The following is a 24900-nucleotide window of genomic DNA, read 5'->3' as shown; positions in this document are numbered from 1 at the left end:
TTCTAAGGCTGCAACGATTAGTCCACATTGTCCACAATAAAATTTGTCGCCGAAAATTACTCGAGATAAATGTAAAAAACAACTTTTGCATCATGATTTCATATTTTGAGGCTTTTTGAAACCTAATCTAGACGCCTATGGTCCTCCTTTCTTCTTTTACTGCAGGGGGGTCAAACTCAAATACAGAGTGGGCCAAAATTTTAAACTGAACAAAGCCGCGGGCCAAGGTTGAACAAATGAACCTTTTAATAGGGACCCAAACAAGTTTTGCATTGAATATTGAACACGCGAGACTTACATAACTTTATAGTGACATGCAAAATCCAGTTTCAAATAATACTAATACTTTAAAAATAGCAATGGCATATCAAATCAAATTTAAATACAAATTGAATGCCTCTTTTCTATTTGCAGACTTCTCAGGTAAATATAAAAATAAACTTTTCCCACAGGCTAATAATACATTTTTATATTGTAGCGTCCAGGAAGAGGTAGTGCTGCAAGGGGCTCTGTGTTTTTGTTCTGTTGTGTTTATGTTGTGTTACAGTGCGGATGTTCTCCCGAAATTTGCTTGTCATTCTCGTTTAGTGTTGGTTCACAGTGTGGCGCATATTTGTAACAGTCTTATTAAAGTTGTTTATACGGCCACCCTCAGTATGACCTGTATGGCTGTTGACCAAGCTTGCATTGGATTAGCGTGTGTGTGTGTGTAAAAGCCACATATATCATGTGAGTAGGCCGGCATGCTGTTTCTACGTACGAAAAGCGGACGTGGCGAAAGGTTTTAGAGGACGCTTAAGGCAGTGCCTTTAAGGTGCGCCCCCAATATTGTTGTCCAGGTGGGAATCGGGAGAAATTTGGGGGAATGGTTGCCCCCTGTAATTTTTGTGAGGGGCACTGAAATTTGGGAGTCTCTTTGGAAAATTGGGGGGGTTAGCAAGTATGAGTATTAGCGGTGAATGCGGTGTTACAGCGACACCGCCGCTGTATAATACCGGCGGGCCAGCTCTAATGTTAATTTGATATTGCCTCAAGGGCCAAATGAAAATACACGGCAGGCCAAAATTGGCCCGGGGGCCAGAGTTTGACACCCATAATTTACTGGGTTTTAGTCGCAAGACTAAGTCTGGTGAAATTGCTTCTGGTGTTCTGTCGAATTTAGCAGCTTTATTTGAAAAAAGCAAGCGGTTGCTCGATACTGGGGCCTGTTGAGTTTTGTATCCACTTATAACAAATGCAACTTTAAGTTTAGGAACGCCAATTTGGATATCAAATAATGCTCCCATTGTAGAATTACAATCATTACAGTCTTCTAAGGCTACAACGATTAGTCCACATTGTCGACAATAAAATTTGTCGCCGAAAACTACTCAAGATAAATGTAAAAAACAACCTTTGCTTCATGATTTCATATTTTGACGCTTTTTGAAACCTAATCTAGACCTCTAAAGTCCTCCTTTCTTCTTCTATGGTGTTTTAGCCTAAAGACCAAGTCTGATAAAACTGCTTTCATTGAATTTAGCAGCTTTATCGAAAAAAGCAACCTGTTGCTCGATGATTTTGCAGCGACGTAAATAAAAAATGCAACTTTAAGTTTAGGAACACCAATTTAGATATGAAACAACGCTCCCATTGTAGAATTACAATTATTACATTCTTCTAAGGCTGGAACGATTCATCCACATTGTCGACAATAAAATTTGTCCACGACAATTACTCGAGATAAATGTAAAAAAACAACTTTTGCTTCATAATTTTGTATATTTTGACACTTTTGGAGACCTAATCTAGACGCCTGAGGTCCTCCTTTCTTCTTTTACAGGGTTTTAGTAGCAAGACTAAATCTGGTGAAACTGCTTCCGGTGTTTTGTCGAATTTAGCAGCTTTATCGAAAAAAGCAAGCAGTTGCTCGATGATTTTGCAGCCACGTAAAAAACATTAAAATTTGTCGCAGAAAATTACTGAATTAAATGTAAAAAAACTGCTTTTGCTTCATGATTTCATATTTTCACGCTTTTTGAAACCTGATCTAGACACCCTCGGTGTTCCGCTCTTCTTCTACTGGGTTTTAGCCGCAAGACGAAGTCTGGTGAAACTGCTTCCGGTGTTCTGTGGAATTTAGCAGCTTTATCGAAAAAAGCAACCAGTTGCTCTATAGTAGGGCCTATTGAGTTACGTAAATTAAAGTAATTTTGATAGTAGGCCTATATAACTAATATAGACACTTACATCATGTGTTACCCTCATTATAACACTTGTATAAGACTTTTAAATGCATTTTGATAGTAGGCTAATATAGACACTTACATCATGTGTTGTCTTCATAATAACACTAATATAAGACTTTTAAAGGCATTTTGATAGTAGGCTAATATAGCTAATATAGACACTTACATCATGTGTTGCCCCCATTATAAAATCGTATAAGACTTTTAAAGCTATTTTAATAGTAGGCTAATATAGACATTTACATCATGTGTTGTCTTCTTTATAACACTTATATAAGACTTTTAAAGGCATTTTGATAGTGGGCTAATATAGACACTTACATCATGTGTTGTCTTCATTATAACACTTATATAAGACTTTTAAAGACGTTTTGATAGTAGGCTAATATAGACACTTACATCACATGTTGTCTTCATTATAACACGTGTATGAGACTTTTATTTGATTTTTTTGCGGCTCCAAACAGATTAGTTTTGTGTATCTTTGGTCCAAAACGGCTCTTTCGACATTACGGGTTGCCGACCCCTGACCGAGGTCTTTGCAGTGGTGTCATTTTAAAAAATATATATAAATTTCGTTTGACTATTTTTTGTCACGCACTGCACCTACAAATGACCATAAACAACCTTTAAAACCCACAAAAACAAAGAAAGTGTACACAAATATGAACATTTGCATAGAAAACATAAAAATAACAAAATATTGTATTTTTTTTCATTATTTTTTTGGGGATGCTAAAACTTGTTTTGGTGCCAATGCAACCTTTTCTACAATGTCTTTCTTCCCGATACCAAGTGATACTGGCTCCATACGGGAGGGTCTCACTCGGCTCGGCGACACAGAGAGTCCCCCGAACGGCGAGACGTGGCGGGAGAGAACGGCGGCCAAGCGAGGCCACCTTGGGTTCAAACGCCGTGGAGGGGCGAGGGCTAATGCAATTAAAGCTGACTTCATTAGAGGTCCCGTCTGCTTATCAGCCGGGGGAACAATGGGGTCCCCGCTAAGGGGGGGGCCCGTGCCTTTGACCACGTCAGTAAACACGCTTTGATTCATTGTCGGCCCGGTGGCGGGGGCGGGAGGGAACGTGTGTGCGCAGCGGGAGCGTCGGCCGAGGAAACAATCCCTTTGTGTCCTCCGTCTCCGTGGCGACGGGGGCGGTGAAAAACAAAAATTGAATAAACAAAACATATTTCTTCCTCGCCGAGGTGGCGATCCGTCACCGTCTGCCTAATTTAGCACCTGTTTGCGCCCCGAAGGAATGCCGCGATGCCGGCGGAGTGTGTTTAAACAGGGGGCCCCTTCCCGTGACCCCCGGGGGGAGGGGCGCGGCCCCCAGAAGAACAGAGCAATAAAAGCGGGTCGACAAGCCTGAGAAATGAATTAAAGCGAGGCGAGAGGGCTGAGCCGAGACGCCAGACAGAATCATCTGGAATGTTCGGAGGAATGAACGGGACGATTTTTGCTCCGGTCTGTCGGACGGGTTCCGAAAGGTGTCGGCGGCTGTCTCGGTTCTGATGAATTACACATCAAATAATGAAGATGTGTTTATTTACAGTAACACAACAGGCAGTGAAACAACGTGAACTTGTTGAATTAGGTCCCTGACGTGGAGTAAACAACATGCTTTTTGACGACGTTTAATCAATGTCAGGTTTTGACGGGTTGACCATTGAAATGTGGTCATATCCCAACCAATATTTTACAATACAAATGTTGAAACAACATGATTTTTGACGACGTTTAATCAATATTGGGTTCTAACGTTGATTTCCACATTGAAATTTGGTCATTTTTCAACCAATATTTTACAACACAAACAAATTCAACGTTGAAACAACATGCCTTTTAACAATGTTTAATCAATATTCTCATGAAGACAAAGACTATTGTTCTAATGGTTTTTTATCACATTTGCAAATGATTTTGCAAGTAAATGTTGCTACGTTGCATGATGGTGACCTTCTATCGCTTTGCTGACGTACCGCATAACAGTGTGGTACGCCAGCCGCACTGAAGCAGACAAACAGGCGATTCAGAGGGTCAATAAAGTCTGCACAAAAAGATCATCGGCTGTCTCCTACCCTCTCTGAAGGATTTACACGACTCCCACTGCCTCAAAAAAGCAATAAACATCACCTGGTGCAGTGGGAATGTGGCCGTGCGCAATCCGAGGGTCCCTGGTTCAAATTCCCACCTAGTACCAACCTCTTCTCGTCCGTTGTGTCTAACCCTAACCCTAACCCTAACCCTAACCCTAATACAACATTGAAACAACATGCTTTTTAACGACATTTAATCAATATTGGGTTCTAACGTTGATTTTCGCATTTTAATTTGGTCATTTTTTAACCAATATTTGACAACCCAAATACAACATAGAAACAACATGCTTTTTGACGACGTTTAATCAATATTGGGTTCCCACGTTGATTTGGGCATTGAAATTTAGTCATTTCCCAACCAATATTTTACAATGTTAAAACAACATGCTTTTTGGCGACGTTTAATCAACATTGGTTTCTAACGTTGATTTTCGATTTGAAACTTCGTCATTTCTCAAACAATAATCTACAACACAAATACAACGTTGAAACATGCTTTTTAACGTTTAATCAATGTCAGGTTCTGACGGGTTGACCATTGAAATGTGGTCATTTCCCAACCAATATTTTACAATACAAATGTTGAAACAACATGATTTTTGACGACGTTTAATCGATATTGGGTTCTAACGTTGATTTCCACATTGAAATTTGGTCATTTTTCAACCAATATTTTACAACACAAACAAATTCAACGTTGAAACAACATGCCTTTTAACAATGTTTAATCAATATTCTCATGAAGACAAAGACTATTGTTCTAATGGTTTTTTATCACATTTGCAAATGATTTTGCAAGTAAATGTTGCTACGTTGCATGATGGTGACCTTCTATCGCTTGGCTGACGTATCGCATAACAGTGTGGTACGCCAGCTGCACTGAAGCAGACAAACAGGCGATTCAGAGGGTCAATAAAGTCTGCACAAAAAATCATCGGCTGTCCCCTACCCTCCCTGAAGGATTTACACGACTCCCACTGCCTCAAGAAAGCAAAAAACTTAACCTGGTGCAGTGGGAGAGTGGCCGTGCGCAATCCGAGGGTCCCTGGTTCAAATCCCCACCTAGTACCAATCTCGTCTCGTCCGTTGTGTCTTTGAGCAAGACACTTCACCCTTGCTCCTGATGGGTGCTGGTTAGCGCCTTGCATGGCAGCTCCCTCCATCAGTGTGTGAATGTGTGTGTGAATGGGTAAATGTGGAAGTAGTGTCAAAGCGCTTTGAGTACCTTGAAGGTAGAAAAGCGCTACACAAGCACAACCCATTTATCATTTATTTATTAATATCAGGATGTGACGTTGATTTGACATTGAAATTTGGTCATTTCCCAACCAATATTCTACAACACAAATACAACGTTGAAACATGCTTTTTAACGGTTTAATCAATGTCAGGTTCTGACGGGTTGACCATTGAAATGTGGTCATTCTCCAACCAATATTTTACAACCCAACTAAAAAGTTGAAACAACATGCTTTTTGGCGACGTTTAATCAATATTGGATTCTAACGTTGATTTGAGCATTGAAATTTGGTCATTTTTCGACCGTTATTCTACAACACAAATACAACGTTGAAACAACATGCTTTTTAACGTTTAATCAATATCAGTTTCTCACGGGTTGATCATTGAAATTTGGTAATTTTTCAACCGATATTCTCCAATCAAACTTAATGTTGAAACAACATGCTCTTTGACGACTTTTAATCAATATTAAATCCTAACATTGAATTTCGCATTGAAATTTGGTCATTTTCAACAAATATTCTACAACACAAATACAACGTTGAAACAACATGCTTTTTGACAACATTTAATCAATGTCAGGGTATGACGTTGATTTGACCATTGAAATTTGTCATTTTGTGAAGTGAAGTGAATTATATTGATATAGCGCTTTTCTCAAGAGACTCAAAGCGCTTTACATAGTGAAAGCCAATAGCACTGGGAGCATGTGGGTAAAGTGTCTTGCCCAAGCACACAACGGCAGTGACTAGGATGGCGGAAGCGGGGCTCGAACCTGGAACCCTCAAGTTGCTGGCACGGCCACTTTACCAACCGAGCTATACTGTCCCAACATGACCACATTGAAATGTGGTCATTTTCCAACTAATATTCAACAACACAAATACAACGTTGGAACAACACGCCTTTTAACGACATTTAATCAATGTTGGGTTCTAATGTTGATTTTCGCATTGAAATTTGGTCATTTTTCAACCAATATTCTACAACCCAAATACAACGTTGAAACAACATGCTTTTTGACAACATTTAAGCAATGTCGGGTTGTGACGTTTATTTGACCATTGAAATTTGGTCATTTTCCAACTAATGTTCTACAACACAAATAAAAAGTTGAAACAACACGCCTTTTAACGACATTTAGTCAATATTGGGTTCTAACGTTGATTTTTGCATTGAAATTTGGTCATTTTTCAACCAATATTTTACAACCCAAATACAACGTTGAAACAACATGCTTTTTGACGTTTAATCAATGTCAGGTTGTGACGTTTATTTGACCATTGAAATTTGGTCATTTCCCAACCAATATTCAACAACACAAATACAACATTGAAACAACATGCCTTTTAACAACATTTAATCAATACTGGGTTCTAACGTTGATTTTCGCATTAAAATTTGGTAATTTTTCAACCAATATTTTACAACCCAAATAAAACGTTGAAACAACATGCTATTTGACAACGTTTAATCAATGTCGGGTTGAGACGTTTATTTGACCATTGAAATTTGGTCATTTCCCAACCAATATTCTACAACACAAAAACAATGTTGAAACAACATGCTTTTTAACGACATTTAATCAATATTGGGTTTTAACGTTGATTTTCGCATTGAAATTTGGTCATTTCTACAATATTTTACAACCCAAATACAACATAGAAACAACATGCTTTATGACAACGTTTAATCAATATCTGGTTCTCACGTTGATGTGAGCATTGAAATTTGGTCATTTCCCAATAAATATTTTACAATGTTGAAACAACATGCTTTTTGGCGACGTTTAATCAATATGGGGTTCTAACGTTGATTTTCGAATTGAAATTTGGTCATTTCTCAAACAATAATCTACAACACAAATAGAAAGTTGAAACAACATGCTTTTTAACAATTTTTTTTAATGTCAGGTTCTGACGGGTTGACCATTGAAATTTGGTCATTTCTCAACCAATATTTTACAATGTTGAAACAACATGAAACAAAGTTTAATCAATATTGGTTTCTGAAGTTGATTTGACATTGAAATGTGTTCATTTCCCAACCAATATTCAACAACACAAATGCAACGTTGAAACAACATGCTTTTTGACAAGGTTAAATCAATATTGGATTCTAAAGTTGATTTTCACATTGAAACTTGATCATTTTTCAACTAATATTCGACAACCAAATTCAACGTTGGAACAACATGCCTTTTAGCAAACTTTAATCAATGCTGGGTTCTGAGATGGATTTGACCATGGAAAATTGAAAATCCCTCATTGACATTATCATTAGACATTTATAGAAATTAAAAAAAGAACAATAGTGTCACAGTGGCTTACACTTGCATCGCATCTCATAAGCTTGACAACACACTGTGTCCAATGTTTTCACAAAGATAAAATAAGTCATATTTTTGGTTGGTTTAATAGTTAAAACAAATGTATATTATTGCAATCAGTTGATAAAACATTGTCCTTTACAATTATAAAAGCTTTTTTTTTTTTTTTTTTTAAATCTACTACTCTGCTAGCATGTCAGCAGACTGGGGTAGATCCTGCTGAAATCCTATGTATTGAATAAATACAGAATCATTTTGAATTGGAAAAATATTGTTTTTGAATCGAGAATCGAATCGAATAGAAAAAAAATCGATATATTATCGAATCGTGACCCCAAGAATCGATATTGAATCGAATGGTGGGACACCCAAAGATTCACACCCCTATTATATATATATATATATATATATATATATATATATATATATATATATATATATAATTTATTTATTTTTCCTGAAGGAATCAATCAAGTACTATCTATCTATCTATCTATCTATCTATCTATCTATCTATCTATCATCTATTAGGACTGCGATTTTTTGGGTGTCCCACGGTTCGATTCAAAATCGATTCTTTGGGTCACGATTTGATTATAAATGGATTTTTTCGATTCAACGCGATTCTTGATTCAAAAACGATATTTTTTCGATTCAAAAGGATTCTGTATTCATTCAATACATAGGATTTCAGCAGGATCTACCCCAGTCTGCTGACATGCTAGCAAAGTAGTAGATTTTTTGGAAAAAAAGCTTTTATAATTGTAAAGGACAATGTTTTCTCGACTGATTGCATCCATCCATCTCCTACCGCTTATTCCCTTTCTGGGTCGCGGGGGGCGCTGGCGCCTATCTCAGCTACAACGGGCGGAAGGCGGGGTACACCCTGGACAAGTCGCCATGGCAATAATGTTAATTTGTTTTAACTATTAAACAAACCAAAAATATTCTATCTTTGTGAAAACATTGGACACAGTGTGTTGTCAAGCATATGAGATGCGATGCAAGTGTAAGCCACTGTGACACTATTGTTCTTTTTTATTAATTTTATAAATGTCTAATGATAATGTCAGTGAGGGATTTTTAATCACTGCTATGCTGAAATTCTAACTAATATTGATACTGTTGTTGATAATATTCATTTTTGTTTCACTACTTTTAATTTGTTCTGTGTTGTTTTTGTGTCTTCTCTCAATTGGTCTGTTTATTGCAGTTCTGAGTGTTTCTGGGTCAGGTTTGGTTTTGGAATTGGAATGCATTGTTATGGTATTGCTGTGTATTGTTTAGTTGGATTGATACAAAAAACAACAACAATTTTTTCCCACACCCTTACTGTGTGTGTGTGTATATATATATATATATATATATATATATATATATATATATATATATATATATATACACACACACACATATGTATAATAGTAACGTAACTTTATATGGAAAAAAGTGATCACATTTCCTGATGCAGCGTATATTGAAACAAATTTCCAACCTTATGAACCTACTGAGGCGACAGTTTGACGACGTGCGTCTCTTAAAAATACACAAACGTGGAAAAGGAGCCTTTGGTTGATTTCCAAAATGTCCTTTCTGTTATTGTGACCATGGCAACAGGGCAATTGTGTTTGCCTTATGTGTTTGGGGCCAAATTCCAGCCAGGACGAGCTACAGAAGGCAGTGTGAGAAACATCTGAAAGAAGGTTCCGTGGTGTGTATTTTCTCTTTGAAAATAAATAAATAAATGGAAGTGGAGTCATCCGATTAAATAATTCATCTGCAGCAGCACAACAATGGTGTGTCATTAGTTTGTGACAACAAGCGCACTCTCCACTCCCCACGTCTGCTTCGGATGTTAACTGCCAGAGCGTCTTCTCCACGCAACATCTGGTAGAACTTGGACAAAAGCGACAAATCACTCTGACAAATTTGGACGGGTTCTTGATTTGAGATGCCTCTGTTTGTTTGTACGCGCTCCAAGTTGTGATAGGTTGTGCAAGAGGCCTTTGATGGGGTTTTTGTCTAAGTTTTCTCCTCAGCATTATGACCGCCTGATTTATGTGGCCAGCAACGCTGAACAAAAGAAATGGAATTCAACAATGTTTGACTTTTTGTTACCGTAAAAAGAAACAAGGACTCCATAATATTTGTATTAAAGTGGCCCTATGAGGATTTTCATTTTTTCTGACTTATAAGTTTTGTTACTATACTTGTTTTAAACAACGACAAAGCATCAAATCCTCATGTTCATGCCTGTTGTCAGGGTTTTTTAGTCTGACTATGTTGTGATGTCACAGCGAGGTGGAGTTACCAGCTACAAGTCAGGACTATTTTTGCCTATAAAAGTGGGAAAATGCGCAGGCAGGGATGGTTGAGTCGGCAACTCAACAAACGTATACAGTCTTTAACTAAACCGGACCTAAACAGTAGAAACCAGGGACAGGTCAAGACTATTTTTGCTTAGAAAAGTGAGAAAATGCCCAGGCAAGGATGGTTGAGTTAGCAACTCAACCAACTTAAACGATCTTTAACCAAGTAGGACCCAAGCACTAGAAACCAGAGGCAGGTCATGACTATTTGGCCTATAAAAGTGGGAAATTGCCCCTACAAGAATGGTTGAGTTAACAACTCTAAAAACACAAACAGTCTCTAACTAAACAAGACCGAAGCAGTAGTAACCAGGGACAAGTCATGACTATTTTTGCCTATAAAAGTGGGAAAATGCCCGGGCAAGGATGGTTGAGTTAGCCACTCAAACAACTTAAACGGTGTTTAACCAAGCAGGACCCAAGTACTAGAAAACAGGGACAGGTTATTACTATTTTGCCTATAAAAGTGGGAAAATGCCCGGGCAAGGATGGTTGAGTTAGCAACTCAACCAACTTAAACGGTTTTTAACCAAGCAGGACCCAAGCACTAGAAACCTGGGACAGGTCATGACTATTTGGCCTATAAAAGTGGGAAAATGCCCGGACAAGGATGGTTGAGTTAGCAACTCAACAAACATAAACAGTCTCTAACTAAACAAGACCGGAGCACTAGTAACCAGGGACAAGTCATGACTATTTTGCCTATAAAAGTGGGAAAATGCCCGGAAAAAGGATTGTTGAGTTAGCAACTCAACCAACTTTAACGGTCTTTAACCAAGCAGGACCCAAGCACTAGAAACCTGGGACAGGTCATGACTATTTGGCCTATAAAAGTGGGAAAATGCCCGGACAAGGATGGTTGAGTTAGCAACTCAACAAACATAAACATTCTCTAACTAAACAAGACCGAAGCACTAGTAACCAGGGACAAGTCATGACTATTTTGCCTATAAAAGTGGGAAAATGCCCTGAAAAAGGATGGTTGAGTTAGCAACTCCACCAACTTAAACAGTCTTTAACCAAGCAGGACCCAAGCACTAGAAAACAGGGACAGGTTATTACTATTTTGCCTATAAAAGTGGTAAAATGCCCGGGCATGTATGGTTGAGTTAGCAACTCAACCAACTTAAACGGTTTTTAACCAAGCAGGACCCAAGCACTAGAAACCTGGGACAGGTCATGACTATTTGGCCTATAAAAGTGGGAAAATGCCCGGACAAGGATGGTTGAGTTAGCAACTCAACAAACATAAACATTCTCTAACTAAACAAGACCGAAGCAGTAGTAACCAGGGACAAGTCATGACTATTTTTGCCTATAAAAGTGGGAAAATGCCCGCGCAAGGATTGTTGAGTTAGCAACTCAACCAACTTAAACGGTCTTTAACCAAGCAGGACCCAAGCACTAGAAACTAGGGACAGTCATGACTATTTGGCCTATAAAAGTGGGAAAATGCCCGGAAAAAGGATGGTTGAGTTAGCAACTCAACCAACTTAAACGGTCTTTAACCAAGCAGGACCCAAGCACTAGAAACCTGGGACAGGTCATGACTATTTGGCCTATAAAAGTGGGAAAATGCCCGGACAAGGATGGTTGAGTTAGCAACTCAACAAACATAAACAGTCTCTAACTAAACAAGACCGAAGCAGTAGTAACCAGGGACAAGTCATGACTATTTTTGCTTATAAAAGTGGGAAAATTCCCGGGGGCAAGGATTGTTGAGTTAGCAACTCAACCAACTTAAACGGTCTTTAACCAAGCAGGACCCAAGCACTAGAAACCAGGGACAGTCATGACTATTTGGCCTATAAAAGTGGGAAAATGCCCGGAAAAAGGATGGTTGAGTTAGCAACTCAACCAACTTAAACGGTCTTTAACCAAGCAGGACCAAAGCACTAGAAACCTGGGACAGGTCATGACTATTTGGCCTATAAAAGTGGGAAAATGCCCGGACAAGGATGGTTGAGTTAGCAACTCAACAAACATAAACAGTCTCTAACTAAACAAGACCGAAGCACTAGTAACCAGGGACAAGTCATGACTATTTTTGCCTATAAAAGTGGGAAAATTCCCGGGGGCAAGGATTGTTGAGTTAGCAACTCAACCAACTTAAACGGTCTTTAACCAAGCAAGACCCAAGCACTAGAAACCAGGGACAGTCATGACTATTTGGCCTATAAAAGTGGGAAAATGCCCGGAAAAAGGATGGTTGAGTTAGCAACTCAACAAACTTAAACGGTCTTTAACTGAGAATCCAAGCACTAGACATCAGGGTCAGGTCATGCTCGGAAATGGTGTAAAACGATGGTTGTTTTGTTCGATTATTATTATGTTTAATGCAAAAATAGATTAAATGTATCGTTGTTCTCGTAGCTCATTCTTTAAAGCAGTCATACTTTCTGAACACAATTGATTTTTTTGTCATCCATGTTTCCATTGTAAATTGTGCAAACTGGTAGATGGCCACAAATATCAGATATTAGCAGACCACTCGTACAAACCCTGTTTCCATATGAGTTGGGAAATTATGTTGGATGTAAATATAAAGGGAATACAATGATTTGCAAATCATTTTCACCCCATATTCAGTTGAATATGCTACCAAGACAACATACTGTATTTGATGTTCAAACTGATAAAACATTTTTTTTTGGGCAAATAATCATTAACTTTAGAATTTGATGCCAGCAACACGTGACAAAGAAGTTGGGAAAAGTGGCAATAAATACTGATAAAGTTGAGGAATGCTCATCAAACGCTTATTTGGAACATCCCAGAGGTGTGCAGGCTAATTGGGAACAGGTGGGTGCCATGATTGGGTATAAAAACAGCTTCCCAAAAAATGCTCAGTCAAGTATGGGGCGAGGTACACCCCTTTGTCCACAACTGCGTGAGCAAATAGTCAAACATTTTAAGAACAACGTTCCTCAAAGTGGAATTGCAAGAAATGTAGAGATTTCAACATCTACGGTCCATAATATCATCAAAAGGTTCCGAGAATCTGGAGAAATCACTCCACGTAAGCGGCATGGCCGGAAACCAACATTGAATGACCGTGACCTTCGATCCCTCAGACGGCACTGTATCAAAAACCGACATCAATCTCTAAAGGATATCACCACATGGGCTCAGGAACACTTCAGAAAACCACTGTCACTAAATACAGTTCGTCGCTGGATCTGTAAGTGCAAGTTAAAGCTCTACTATGCAAAGCGAAAGCCATTTAATCAACAACATCCATTTGAATGACTCTTACCATATGTTACGTCAACATGCCTCATATAACTTACACTTATTCAGCCTGTTGTTCACTATTCTTTATTTATTTTAAATTGCCTTTCAAATGTCTATTCTTGGTGTTGGGTTTTATCAAATAAATTTCCCCCAAATATACGACTTACACTCCAGTGCGACGTACATATGTTTTTTTCCTTCTTTATTATGCATTTTCGGCCGGTGCGACATATACTTCGGAGCGACTTATACCCTGAAAAATACAGATACAGTTGTGCTCGTAAATTGATATACCTTGGGAGATTTTGATTTCTTAGCCATTCTTCCAAGAATATGAAAGATAACATAACCTTTTTTTCCACTCATGCTTAATGGTTGGGTGAAGCTATTTATGGGCAAACAATTGTGTTTATTCTTTTTAAATCAAAATGACAAAAGAAAGTACCCAAATGACCGATTAAAAATTGACACACCCCAGTGACTTTGATCTGTTAACATGCACAAAAGTTGACACAAACAGGTTTGAATGGCTAATTAAGGTTCCAATTCTCACCTGTGACATGTTTGTTTGTAATTAATGTGTGAGTATAGAAGGTCAGTGAGTTTCTGGGCTTCTGACAGACTATTGCATCTTTCATCCAGTGCTGCACAGATGATGTTTCTGGATTCTGAGTCATGGTGAAGGCAAAAGAATTGCCAAAAATTCTGCGAGAAAAGGTAATTGAACTGGATAAAACAGCAAAGGGGTATGAAAAGATATCCAGGGAATTGAGAATGCCAATCAGCAGTGTTCAAACGCTGATTAAGAAGTAGAAAATGAGGGATTCGGGTAGACCAGCAAAGAGTTAAGCCACAACTGCCAGGAAAATTGTTCGAGATGCAAAGAAAAATCCACAAATAACTTCAGCTGAAATACAGGAGTCTCTGAAAAGTTGTGGTGCGGCTGTTTCAAGATGCACAATAAGGAAGCACTTGACGAAAAATGGGCTGCATGGTCGAGTGGCCAAAAAGTAAAATTTTGGTGTCATCACTCTAAATTGCTTTGTTCCAGAAGTTGTGAGGCTTGTCGCTGTGCTGTTTGGCGTAATTTAAGCGGGGTACTTTGTGACATTTGCGCAGAAATGTTGTCTGTCAGAAGTCCAGAAACTCACTGACCTTTTATACACACCCACACCAATTGCAAACAAACAGGTCACAGGTGAGGATTGGAACCTTGATTAGCCATTCAAACCTGTTTGTGTCAACTTTTGTGCATTTTATCAGATCAAAGTCACTGGGGTATGTCAACTTTTGATCATAGTCATTTTGGTACTTTCTTTTGTCATTTTAATTTAAAAACAGTAAACACAGTAGTTTGCCAATAAATAGCTTCCATTCAGCATCAGTGGAAGAAAGGTTTTTCTGTTATCATTCATATTCTCTGAAGAATGGCCAAGAAATCATAAATTCTCCCAGGGTATGTAAAACTTATGAGCACGACTGTAGTTGAAGACTTCCGGTCATTAGAAAACATGACTGCACATCATAATGGCAGCTACACTTTCCATCTTCCATCCATTCATCCACCTTCTTCCGCTTATCCGAGGTGGGGTCGCGGGGGAAGCAGCCTAAGAAGGGAAGCCTAAACTGTCCTCTTCCCAGCCACTTCATCCAGCTCTTGCCGGGGGATCCTGAGGCGTTCCCAGGCCAGCCGGGAGACATAGTCTTCCCAACGTGTCCTGGGTCTTCCCCGTGGCCTTCTACCAATTGGACGTGCCCTAAACACCTTCCTAGGGAGACCTTCGGATGGCATCCTGACCAGATGCCCGAACCACCTCATCTGGCTCCTCTCCATATGGAGGAGCAGCGGCTTTACTTTGAGCTCCTCCCGGATGGCAGAGCTTCTCACCCTATCTCTAAGGGAGAGCCCTGCCACCCGGCGAAGGAAACACATTTGGGCCGCTTGTACCCGTGATCTTGTCCTTTCGGTCATAACCCAAAGCTCATGACCATAGGTGAGGATGGGAACATAGATCGACCGGTAAATTGAGAGCTTTGCCTTCCGGCTCAGCTCCTTCTTCACCACAACGGATCGGTACAACGTCCCCATTACTGAAGACGCCGCACCGATCTGCCTGTCCATCTCACCATCCACTCTTCCCCCACTCGTGGACAAGACTCCCAGGTATTTGAACTCCTCCACTTAGGGCAGGGTCTCCTCCCCAATTCGGAGATGGCACTCCACCTTTTTCCGGGCGAGAACCATGGACTCGGACTTGGAGGTGCTGATTCTCATTCCGGTCGCTTCACACTCGGCTGCGAACCGATCCAGTGAGAGCTCAGGATCCTGGCCAGATAAAGCCATCAGGACCACATCATCTGCAAAAAGCAGAGACCTAATCCTGGGGCCACCAAACCGGAACCCCTCAACTAGGGCTTGGCGATATATCGATGTATACGATATATTGCGGGTTTGTCTCTGTGCGATATAGAAAATGACTATATCGTAATATTCGAATATACGTTCACACGCAGGACTTTTAGCTGCGGGCGTACACTTCAGGCTCTCCTCGCTCTTTCCTGTCTCTCTTTCTCGCAGACAAGCAGGCTTACATACCTCACATACTTTGCCCTTCGCAGGGCAGAGAGGTAGCGACGTGGCTAATGTTAGCTGCTAACGTAGCCGTTCGAGAGAAAGATAGTGCGGATCTGGTAACAAATGAAGGAAGACTTAATTCCCAATAAAAACAGCAGGGTTTTTATCGTCTAGCAGTAGTTCGGCTTCAAGTGGGAATATGTCGAACAGACAACCGTAATTTGTCAAGTGTGGGGGGGAAAAGCGTTGCAATAAGAAGTAGCATTACTGCTAATATGTAGCATCGTTTCAAAAGTCACTTGCTAGAGAATGAAGAGAATTTCATAACCTTAGTAACATACCACATAGTGAAGGACGAATACTATTTGATTTCCTGTTATGCAACTCATTTTTACTTGACACTTAAAATGTCTCTGACAAGCTTACAATTTATGTTTTAGAAATGACTTGAATGTTTGTGCCATTGCTTAATAACTTTAATAAATACACTTTTGTTCAATTGACTTAGTTGTGATTTCCCTCTCTGCATGAAAGTTTAAAAGTAGCATATATGAATGCAGTATGAAGAAGAATGTTTTAATGTAGACACATAGAATCATCATACTGCTGTGATTATGTGCATCAAGTGTTCATTCAAGGCCAAGGCAAAATATCGTAATATATATTGTAAATCGCGATATGGCCTAAAAATATTGCGATATTAAAAAAAGGCAATATTGCCCAGCCCTACCCTCAACGCCTTGACTGCGCCTAGAAATTCTGTCCATAAAAGTTATAAACAGAATGGGTGACAAAGGACAGCCTATTATCTGGGAATGTCCGGCTTGGGGCCTTAACCTGCCCAGGTCTGTGCCATATGCACTGGTCCTTATGGGAAATGTGGTCTTCTCCTGGCAAAACACGACCGCGTTGGTCTTAAGTGGGGCTTTAAATGGTCATAACATGTCGTGAAATGACATGTTTTTTCACCACATGGTAATGCCAGTCCCTCACCACAGCTACTCGCCCTTCGTTCTTGTTGGTTCTGTTGATGTAGTCTAGTTCATTCCTTTTTTTAATCTTCAATTCAAGTCTCTGAGATAGCGATCACTCTGGTGAAAATAGTAAGAGCACTGCAATGCGATTATTAATTGATTTCCAGAGACAGACTATTGGCTCCCAAAGCTCATTTTCTGTCTCTCTGTGTAAACATGCATATTGACATTGTGGGGACCAGAGTTTCGGTCCCTGCACCGCGAGAGGTCCCGATGACATCACTGTGTAAACACAATTTTGTCCTGGTAAAGTGACGAATACCAGAATAGGGGACCGCATGATTCCATCACGGAGGAGAGTGGAGATGAATGTGCGCCGCGTCTGTTTAAGCCATCACAGCGCCGGGGTGTGGATGCTCCCTGATTAATTGAGACGTTCCCCCTCCCGACGTCTGCAAGAGCACATTCTTGAGGGGTGGACTCACTCACTCGCTACTCACCGTAGTCTTTTTTACAGTACTTCTTCATGGTGATCTTCATCTTCCCCTTCGACCCTTTACAGTGCGACTCACAATCTGGGAACAAGAGAAAAAAACATTTTAGTGTGTTTATCGACTACGCCATTACTTTAAACATGCGGTCCCCAGTTTGTCTGATATTGTGTGTACCAGTGTTGTCCCGATTACAATATTTTGGCACCGATACCGGTACCAAAATGTATTTATATACTTTATAATACTTTTCTAAATAAAGGGGACCACAAAAATGGCATTATTGTCTTTATTTGAACAAAAAATATCTTAGGGTACCTGAAACATATGTTTATTATTGTAATTTAGTTCTTAAATAAAATAGTGAACATACTAGACAACTTGTCTTTTAGTAGTAAGTAAACAAACAAAGACTCCTAAGTAGTCTGCAGTAACATCTTGTGTCATTTAAACACCTATTATATTGTCTACATCATGAGGGACAGACTGTAAACAATTATTATTAATCAACTTATTTACTGTTAATATCTGCTTATTTTCTGTTTGAACATGTTCTACCCACACTTCTGTTAAAATGTAATAATCACTTATTATTCTCTTCTTTAATACATTACATTGATTTTGGATGATACCACACATTTAGGTATCGATCCGATACCAAGTAGTTACAGGATCATACATTGGTCATATTCAAAGTCCTCCTGTGTCCAGGGACGTATTTACTGACTTTATAAACATAGTGGGCATTTTTTTAAGAATGAAAAAAGATTTTGTGATGCAAAAAAAAAATATTGATGTAATCGACTAGATATCATTACAGTGGATGTCAGGTATAGATCCACCCATGGCATTCGTTTACACTGAACTATTGTATCCTCCCATTGTGTGTAGTGAAGCATGTTTAGCTATTCCTCGTCTTCCAGTGATAATGCTACTTGTAAGAAACTTACTTTATTTGTCGCCATGGAGGCGAGGATTAATTATTTAGAAGTATCAAAAACACTGCCGGCTAGCTAGCCATGTCTTAAAGCAGCTCTTCCTGAGGGTGTTTCAGTGTTATAACTTCACCTTTATCTTGACTTTTTACACCAAAATGCGTCCATTCTCCCTTTTCTGTCTACACACTGTCTGCTTGTAAGTACTCTGTGTGTGTGCGCTGCCCAACATGCTCCTCTGCTCGTAAAACCAGCAATGTCACGACGCGCCTTCATGCCTGTTTAAAAAAATGGGGGCGGGGACCGGTACCTTTTTAAAGCGGTATAGTACAGAATATGATTTATTATTATTGTGGTACTATACTAGTACCGGTATACCGTAGAACCCTAGACCTCAGCATCATTTCATCCACGTGAAACAGAAAAGAGAACAATCTGTGTGTCCTGGAGGGGTTTCTATGTAGTGATTCTCCTCCACTGATGAAGTAAAATGATAAATGATAAATGGGTTGTACTTCTATAGCGCTTTTCTACCTTCAAGGTACTCAAAGCACTTTGACACTACTTCCACATTTACCCATTCACACACACATTCACACACTGATGAAGGGAGCTGCCATGCAAGGCGCCAACCAGCACCCATCAGGAGCAAGGGTGAAGTGTCTTGCTCAGGACACAACGGACGTGACGAGGTTGGTTCTAGGTGGGATTTGAACCAGTGACCCACGGGTTGCGCACGGCCACTCTCCCACTGCGCCACGCCGTCCCTAAAGTACCGAATCCGGTACTTTTTTAGCACCAACCGAGTCACGGTGCCTTGTTTTGGAGCCTGAGTTGCGCATGACGTGCTTCACACACCATAAAAACAGCTGGGTTGAAAACTACCCAGTCTAGGTAGATTCCAACCCAGCTGCTGGGTATGTATGTATTGGACAAAATCAATTCTGGGTTAATTTAACCCAGCTAAATGGGTTGTATATTCAACCCAAACGCTGGGTCATTAATTCTAACAAATAAATTGGTAATTTTCAGGTAACCCAGCCAGTTGGGTTACTGGTTGTGTCACAAAAACTACCAAACTCCTAAGAAACAACCCGTAAATATGACCCAACAAGCTTAACCCAGCGTTTGGGTAGAAATAAAATACGCGCACAAACTTTTTTTTTTCATTAATTAATGCTGGGTTGAAAACTATCCAGTCTAGGTAAATTTCAACCCAGCTGCTGGGTAACTATTAGACCAAAACAATAATTTAACCCAGCTAAATGGGTTGTATATTAATCCAAATGCTAGGTCATTTTAAGTGCAATGCTTGGTTCATTCTACTAAATAAATTGGTTATTTTCATGTAACCCAGCCAGTCGGGTTACTGATTGGGTCACAAAAAAACTACCCAACTCCTTAGAAATAACCCGTACATATGACCCAACATCCTCTACACAGCGGTTGGGTGGGAAAAAAAATAACCCAGCGTCTTTTAGTGCGCACACAAGATATTTTTTGAAATACAAACACATCATAACACCGACAAACCACTTAAAACTCACACAGATTGATATAAAGACACACATTGGGTTCGGGTTCTGGGTTAGGGGTTGAAGGTTAGGGTAGGGGTTAGAGGGTTCCTGCTTCACACACTTTAAAAACTACTGGGTTGAAAACTACCCAGTCCAGGTACATTTCAACCCAACTGCTGGGTAACTATTGGACCAAACCAACGATTGGTTAATTTAACCCAGCTAAATGGGTCGTATATTAACCCAAATGTTCGGTCATTTTAACTGTAATGCTTGGTTAATTCTACCAAATAAATGGGTTATTTTCATGTAACCCAGCCAGTCGGGTTACTGGTTGGGTCAAAAAAAAAATACCCAACTCCTTAGAAATAACCCGTAAATATGACCCAACATCCTCAACCCAGCGGTTGGGTAGAAAAAAAATAACCCAGCATCTTTTAGTGCGCACACAAGATATTTTTTTAAATACAAACACATCATAACACCGACAGACAACTTAAAACTCACAAAGATTAATATAAAGACACACACATTGGGTTAGGGTTCCTGCTTCACACACTTTAAAAACTACTGGGTTGAAAACTACCCATTCTATGGAAATTTCAACCCAGCTGCTGGGTAACTATTGGATTAAACCAATGCTTGGTTAATTTAACCCAGCTAAATGGGTTGTATATTCAACCCAAATGCTAGGTCCTTTTAACTGCAATGCTTGGTTAATTCTACCAAATAAACAGGTTATTTTCATGTAACCCAGCCAGTCGGGTTACTGGTTGGGACACAAAAAAACTACCCAACTCCTTAGAAATAACCCGTAAATATGACCCAACATCGTCAACCCAGCGGTTGGGTAAAAAAAAAAAAATAACCCAGCGTCTTTTAGTGCGCACACAAGATATTTTTGGAAATACAAACACATCATAACACAGACAGATAACTTAAAACTCACACACACATTGATATAAAGACACACACATTGGGTTAGGGGTTAGGGGTTAGGGTTAGAGGAATCCTGCTTCACACACTTTAAAAACTGCTGGGATGAAAACTACCCAGTCTAGGAACATTTCAACCCAGCTGCTGGGTAACTATTGGACCAGACCAATGCTTGGTTAATTTAACCCAGCTAAATGGGTTGTATATTCAACCCAAACGCTAGGTCATTATAAAGGCCTACTGAAAGCCACTACTACCGACCACGCAATCTGATAGTTTATACATCAATGATGAAATATTAACATTGTAACACATGCCAATACGGCCGGTTTAGTTTACTAAATTACAATTTTAAATTTCCCGCGGAGTTTCCTGTTGAAAACGTCGCGGAATGATGACACGTATGATGACGCGTGCACGTGACGTTATTGGTTGGAGGGGACATATTAGCCAGCACTTGCGGCTAAAAGTCGTCTCTTTTCATCGCGCAATTACACAGTATTTAGGACATCTGTGTTGCTGAATCTTTTGCAATTTGTTCAATTAATAGGCTTCACGGTGGCAGAGGGGTTAGTGCGTCTGCCTCACAATACGTAGGTCCTGCAGTCCTGGGTTCAAATCCAGGCTGGGGATCTTTCTGTGTGGAGTTTGCATGTTCTCCCCGTGAATGCGTGGGTTCCCTCCGGGTACTCCGGCTTCCTCCCACTTCCAAAGACATGCACCTGGGGATAGGTTGATTGGCAACACTAAATTGGCCCTAGTGTTTGAATGTGAGTGTGAATGTTGTCTGTCTATCTGTGTTGGCCCTGCGATGAGGTGGCGACTTGTCCAGGGTGTACCCTGCCTTCCGCCCGATTGTAGCTGAGATAGGCGCCAGCGCCCCCCGCGACCCCGAAAGGGAATAAGCGGTAGAAAATGGATGGATGGAATAATGGAGAAGTCACAGTAGAAAGATGGAGGTGGGAAGCTTTAGCCTGTAGCCACACAAACACACGGTGTTTCCTTGTTTAAAATTCCCGGAAGTAAAGCTTTACTATGGATCAGAGCGGTCAAGCGAACATGGTTGCCGACTACTTGTCAACCGGCAGGTTTCGGTGAGAAAATTGTGGTAAAAAGTCACCTCTTACCGGAGATCAGCGAAGCAGCTGCTGTGACTTCCCTCAGAGACTGGAGTCAACACACCCGTGGACACACACCTCCGACTAGCAGGTACCATTTAACTCACTAAAACACTAGCAACACAATAGAAACATAAGGGATTTCCCAGAATTCTCCTAGTAAATTTGTCTAAAAATATCTGAATCGCTCCCAATGCAATCGCCATTTTTTTTTTCTAGTCCTTCACTATCAATATCCTCATCTACAAATCTTTCATCCTCACTCAAATTAATGGGGAAATTGTCGCTTTCTCGGTCCGAATAGCTCTTGATGCTGGAGGCTCACATTATAAACAATGTGAGGAGCCCTCACACCGGTGACGTCATCGTCTGCTACTTCCGGTAAAGGCAAAGCTTTTTTATTAGCGACCAAAAGTTGCAAACTTTATCGTCGATGTTCTCTACTAAATCCGTTCAGCAAAAATATGGCAATATCGCGAAATGATCAAGTATGACACAAAGAATGGACCTGATATCCCCGTTTAAATAAGAAAATCTCATTTCAATAGGCCTTTAACTGTAATGCTTGGTTAATTCTACCAAATAAATGGGTTATTTCCATGTAACCCAGCCTTTTGGGTCAAAAAAAAAACTACCCAACTCCTTAGAAATAACCCGTAAATATGACCCAACAGGCTCAACCCAGCGGTTGGGTAGAAAAAATAACCCAGCGTTTTTTTTAGTACGCACACAAGATATTTTTTTAACACAGAAAAATCATAACAATTTAAAACTCACACACGCATTGGCATACAGATTAAATTGGCATATTGGATTACGCACGCACAGATTGGAATAACCGTTTGCAAATAATTTTCATACAAAAATAATTTCATACCGTACTCTCAACTCACAAGCTTAGCAGGCCTTAAAGTAGCAGTAGAGTGGAAAAACAAGTTGACGTTAAATGCATAATTGTGTTTCATTGTATCCATTAAACCATATCCAATTGTATTTACAATCCGCAAAGTATTTGAAAATACAGTCTAAACATCATAACATGCCGAAATTTCAGTCAGCCGTTTAGAATATTCTGCTCCAAATACGTGGCATTTTTTTGGAGAGTGACACCACGTTCTGCACTCTGACCATATTATTAGGTCAGTCATACTGGAAATACGCAAAAATATGTGCCGTTTATCATTCACCGTCCTTATGTAAGATAAGAACAAATGTTTTTTTTATACATTCGAAATGGTAAATAAATAGCTAACAGGTGAGTCAACAGATGGAGGGTCCTGTCGCTGTACTCACCAAAAACCTCCAGAAAGTGCTAACAATACTCCATTTACATGTCCTGAACGGAAAATGAACCCAATATGAGGGATATTGTTGTTATGAGAGCCTACGCAGACGGACTATTTTAGCGGCGCAATTGTTGACACACAGAGCCAACGACTGTTAAAAACTTGCCGAAAAGTAAATTCCAGGTTCCAATTCATGCAGCTCTCACCTGCTAGGAGACAAATGTGGCCATGGACCCACAGGCTGGTCCACTTTCACATCCAGAGGTGGCGAAAAAGACATAGAAAAACGCTTATCGCGGCAACTTTTTTTAACCTTTTGTCAGGATCGTGATTGATTCTTCATCTAAACGGAAATATATGGGACTCACGCCGATCGGCGTCCCAGCGAAAGTGGAAACATTACAGTAAGTGTTTGTTTTATTATTGTTAATTTGTATGTCTTTTCTGTCTTGCCTCTGGTGAGGGCGGTCTCATTTTTTTTTCTCCTTGCTTGCTCGCTTTGTCTTGTCTCGTCTACACTTTTTTTTTTTAAGCCTCTTTCTTTGCGCTGTCCTCCAAATCTAAACATCAGACATCGACTCAATTGACAAAAATGTTTTCGATGAAGAAAATAGGTACGGGGGAGCTTGGCTGCCATGATGGAACCATTGCTGAGGGGTACGTGAGAGACTCCTGTGATAAACTGAGAATCATGTGCCTCTCAGTCCTTTCCATAGAGGACTTGGAAGACATCTACCTGTTTGGAACCCTGATCACGGGGCACACATCTACCTGTTTGGAACCATGATCGCGGGGTACCTGCTGATTGGGCTGGGCATTGCTCTGGCGTATCGAAGATGGCAGCCACTCAAGGAACCCAAAGGCTGTTCGTTTCGATGGAAGGATTGGTTCGGGCTGCGGGATCACAGTCTGGGGCAATTTCTGAACTGAATCGCAAGATGTATTACATCATGGAGAAGCTTGTTGAAAGGGAAACATTGGACATGAGAGCCAACATGGACAAATAGAACAGACAAGCCTTTGTAATGTCTGCTCGCGGAAAAACAACAATCCTAATCTACGATTTGACTACATCGAATGGCCTTGACGCTGCAACAACAGGAGCAGGCTGTTCTGTAAACATCCTCGTGGACTCTCAAAGAAGGACGTTTTTGACCTCCCTCCCTCCTCAATGACACCTGGAAGTCGAACTTTGCATTGCATTGCATGCATAACGGCCCCGGGCCTATGGACACACCACCACTACACCCAAAGACAATGGGCATATACACAAACACACACGCCACTCCCACCCAACGCCTTCACCACCGCTTGATTCCCCTTCGGAGTGATGGATGGCTGAAGCTGGACCCCCTCCCGAGGGCCCAGCTTTTGACTGATATTTTTTAGTCTTTCCCCCTAACCCAATATGACCTTTTTCCCACCTTTTTTAAGGATCGCCGTAAGTGGCTGATCCGTTGGCGGTCCTGTTCTTGTCTCCGAGTGACGTATGTCTGCTCTTATTGGGACTGTGCCGAAAATGTAATTGCAGTTCTTATATGTCTAGTACATGTTAAAGAACGG

At 40.2% G+C, this 24900-nt stretch overlaps 1 protein-coding gene across 1 annotated transcript in view; it reads right to left on the bottom strand.

The window, feature by feature from the left end:
* The window catches only part of ntn1b (netrin 1b), a 180248-nt gene that overhangs the window by 14731 nt on the left and 140617 nt on the right, over window positions 1–24900 (bottom strand). The window contains exon 5 of the mRNA XM_061884269.1: window positions 17555–17629. Within this exon, the coding sequence (XP_061740253.1) occupies window positions 17555–17629 (75 nt within the window). The remainder of the gene's footprint in view (window positions 1–17554; window positions 17630–24900) is intronic.

Source organism: Nerophis ophidion, linkage group LG23 (genome assembly GCF_033978795.1).
Source record: "Nerophis ophidion isolate RoL-2023_Sa linkage group LG23, RoL_Noph_v1.0, whole genome shotgun sequence".
NCBI classification, from domain to species: Eukaryota; Metazoa; Chordata; class Actinopteri; order Syngnathiformes; family Syngnathidae; genus Nerophis; species Nerophis ophidion.
This window is presented reverse-complemented; position numbering and strand designations above follow the sequence as displayed.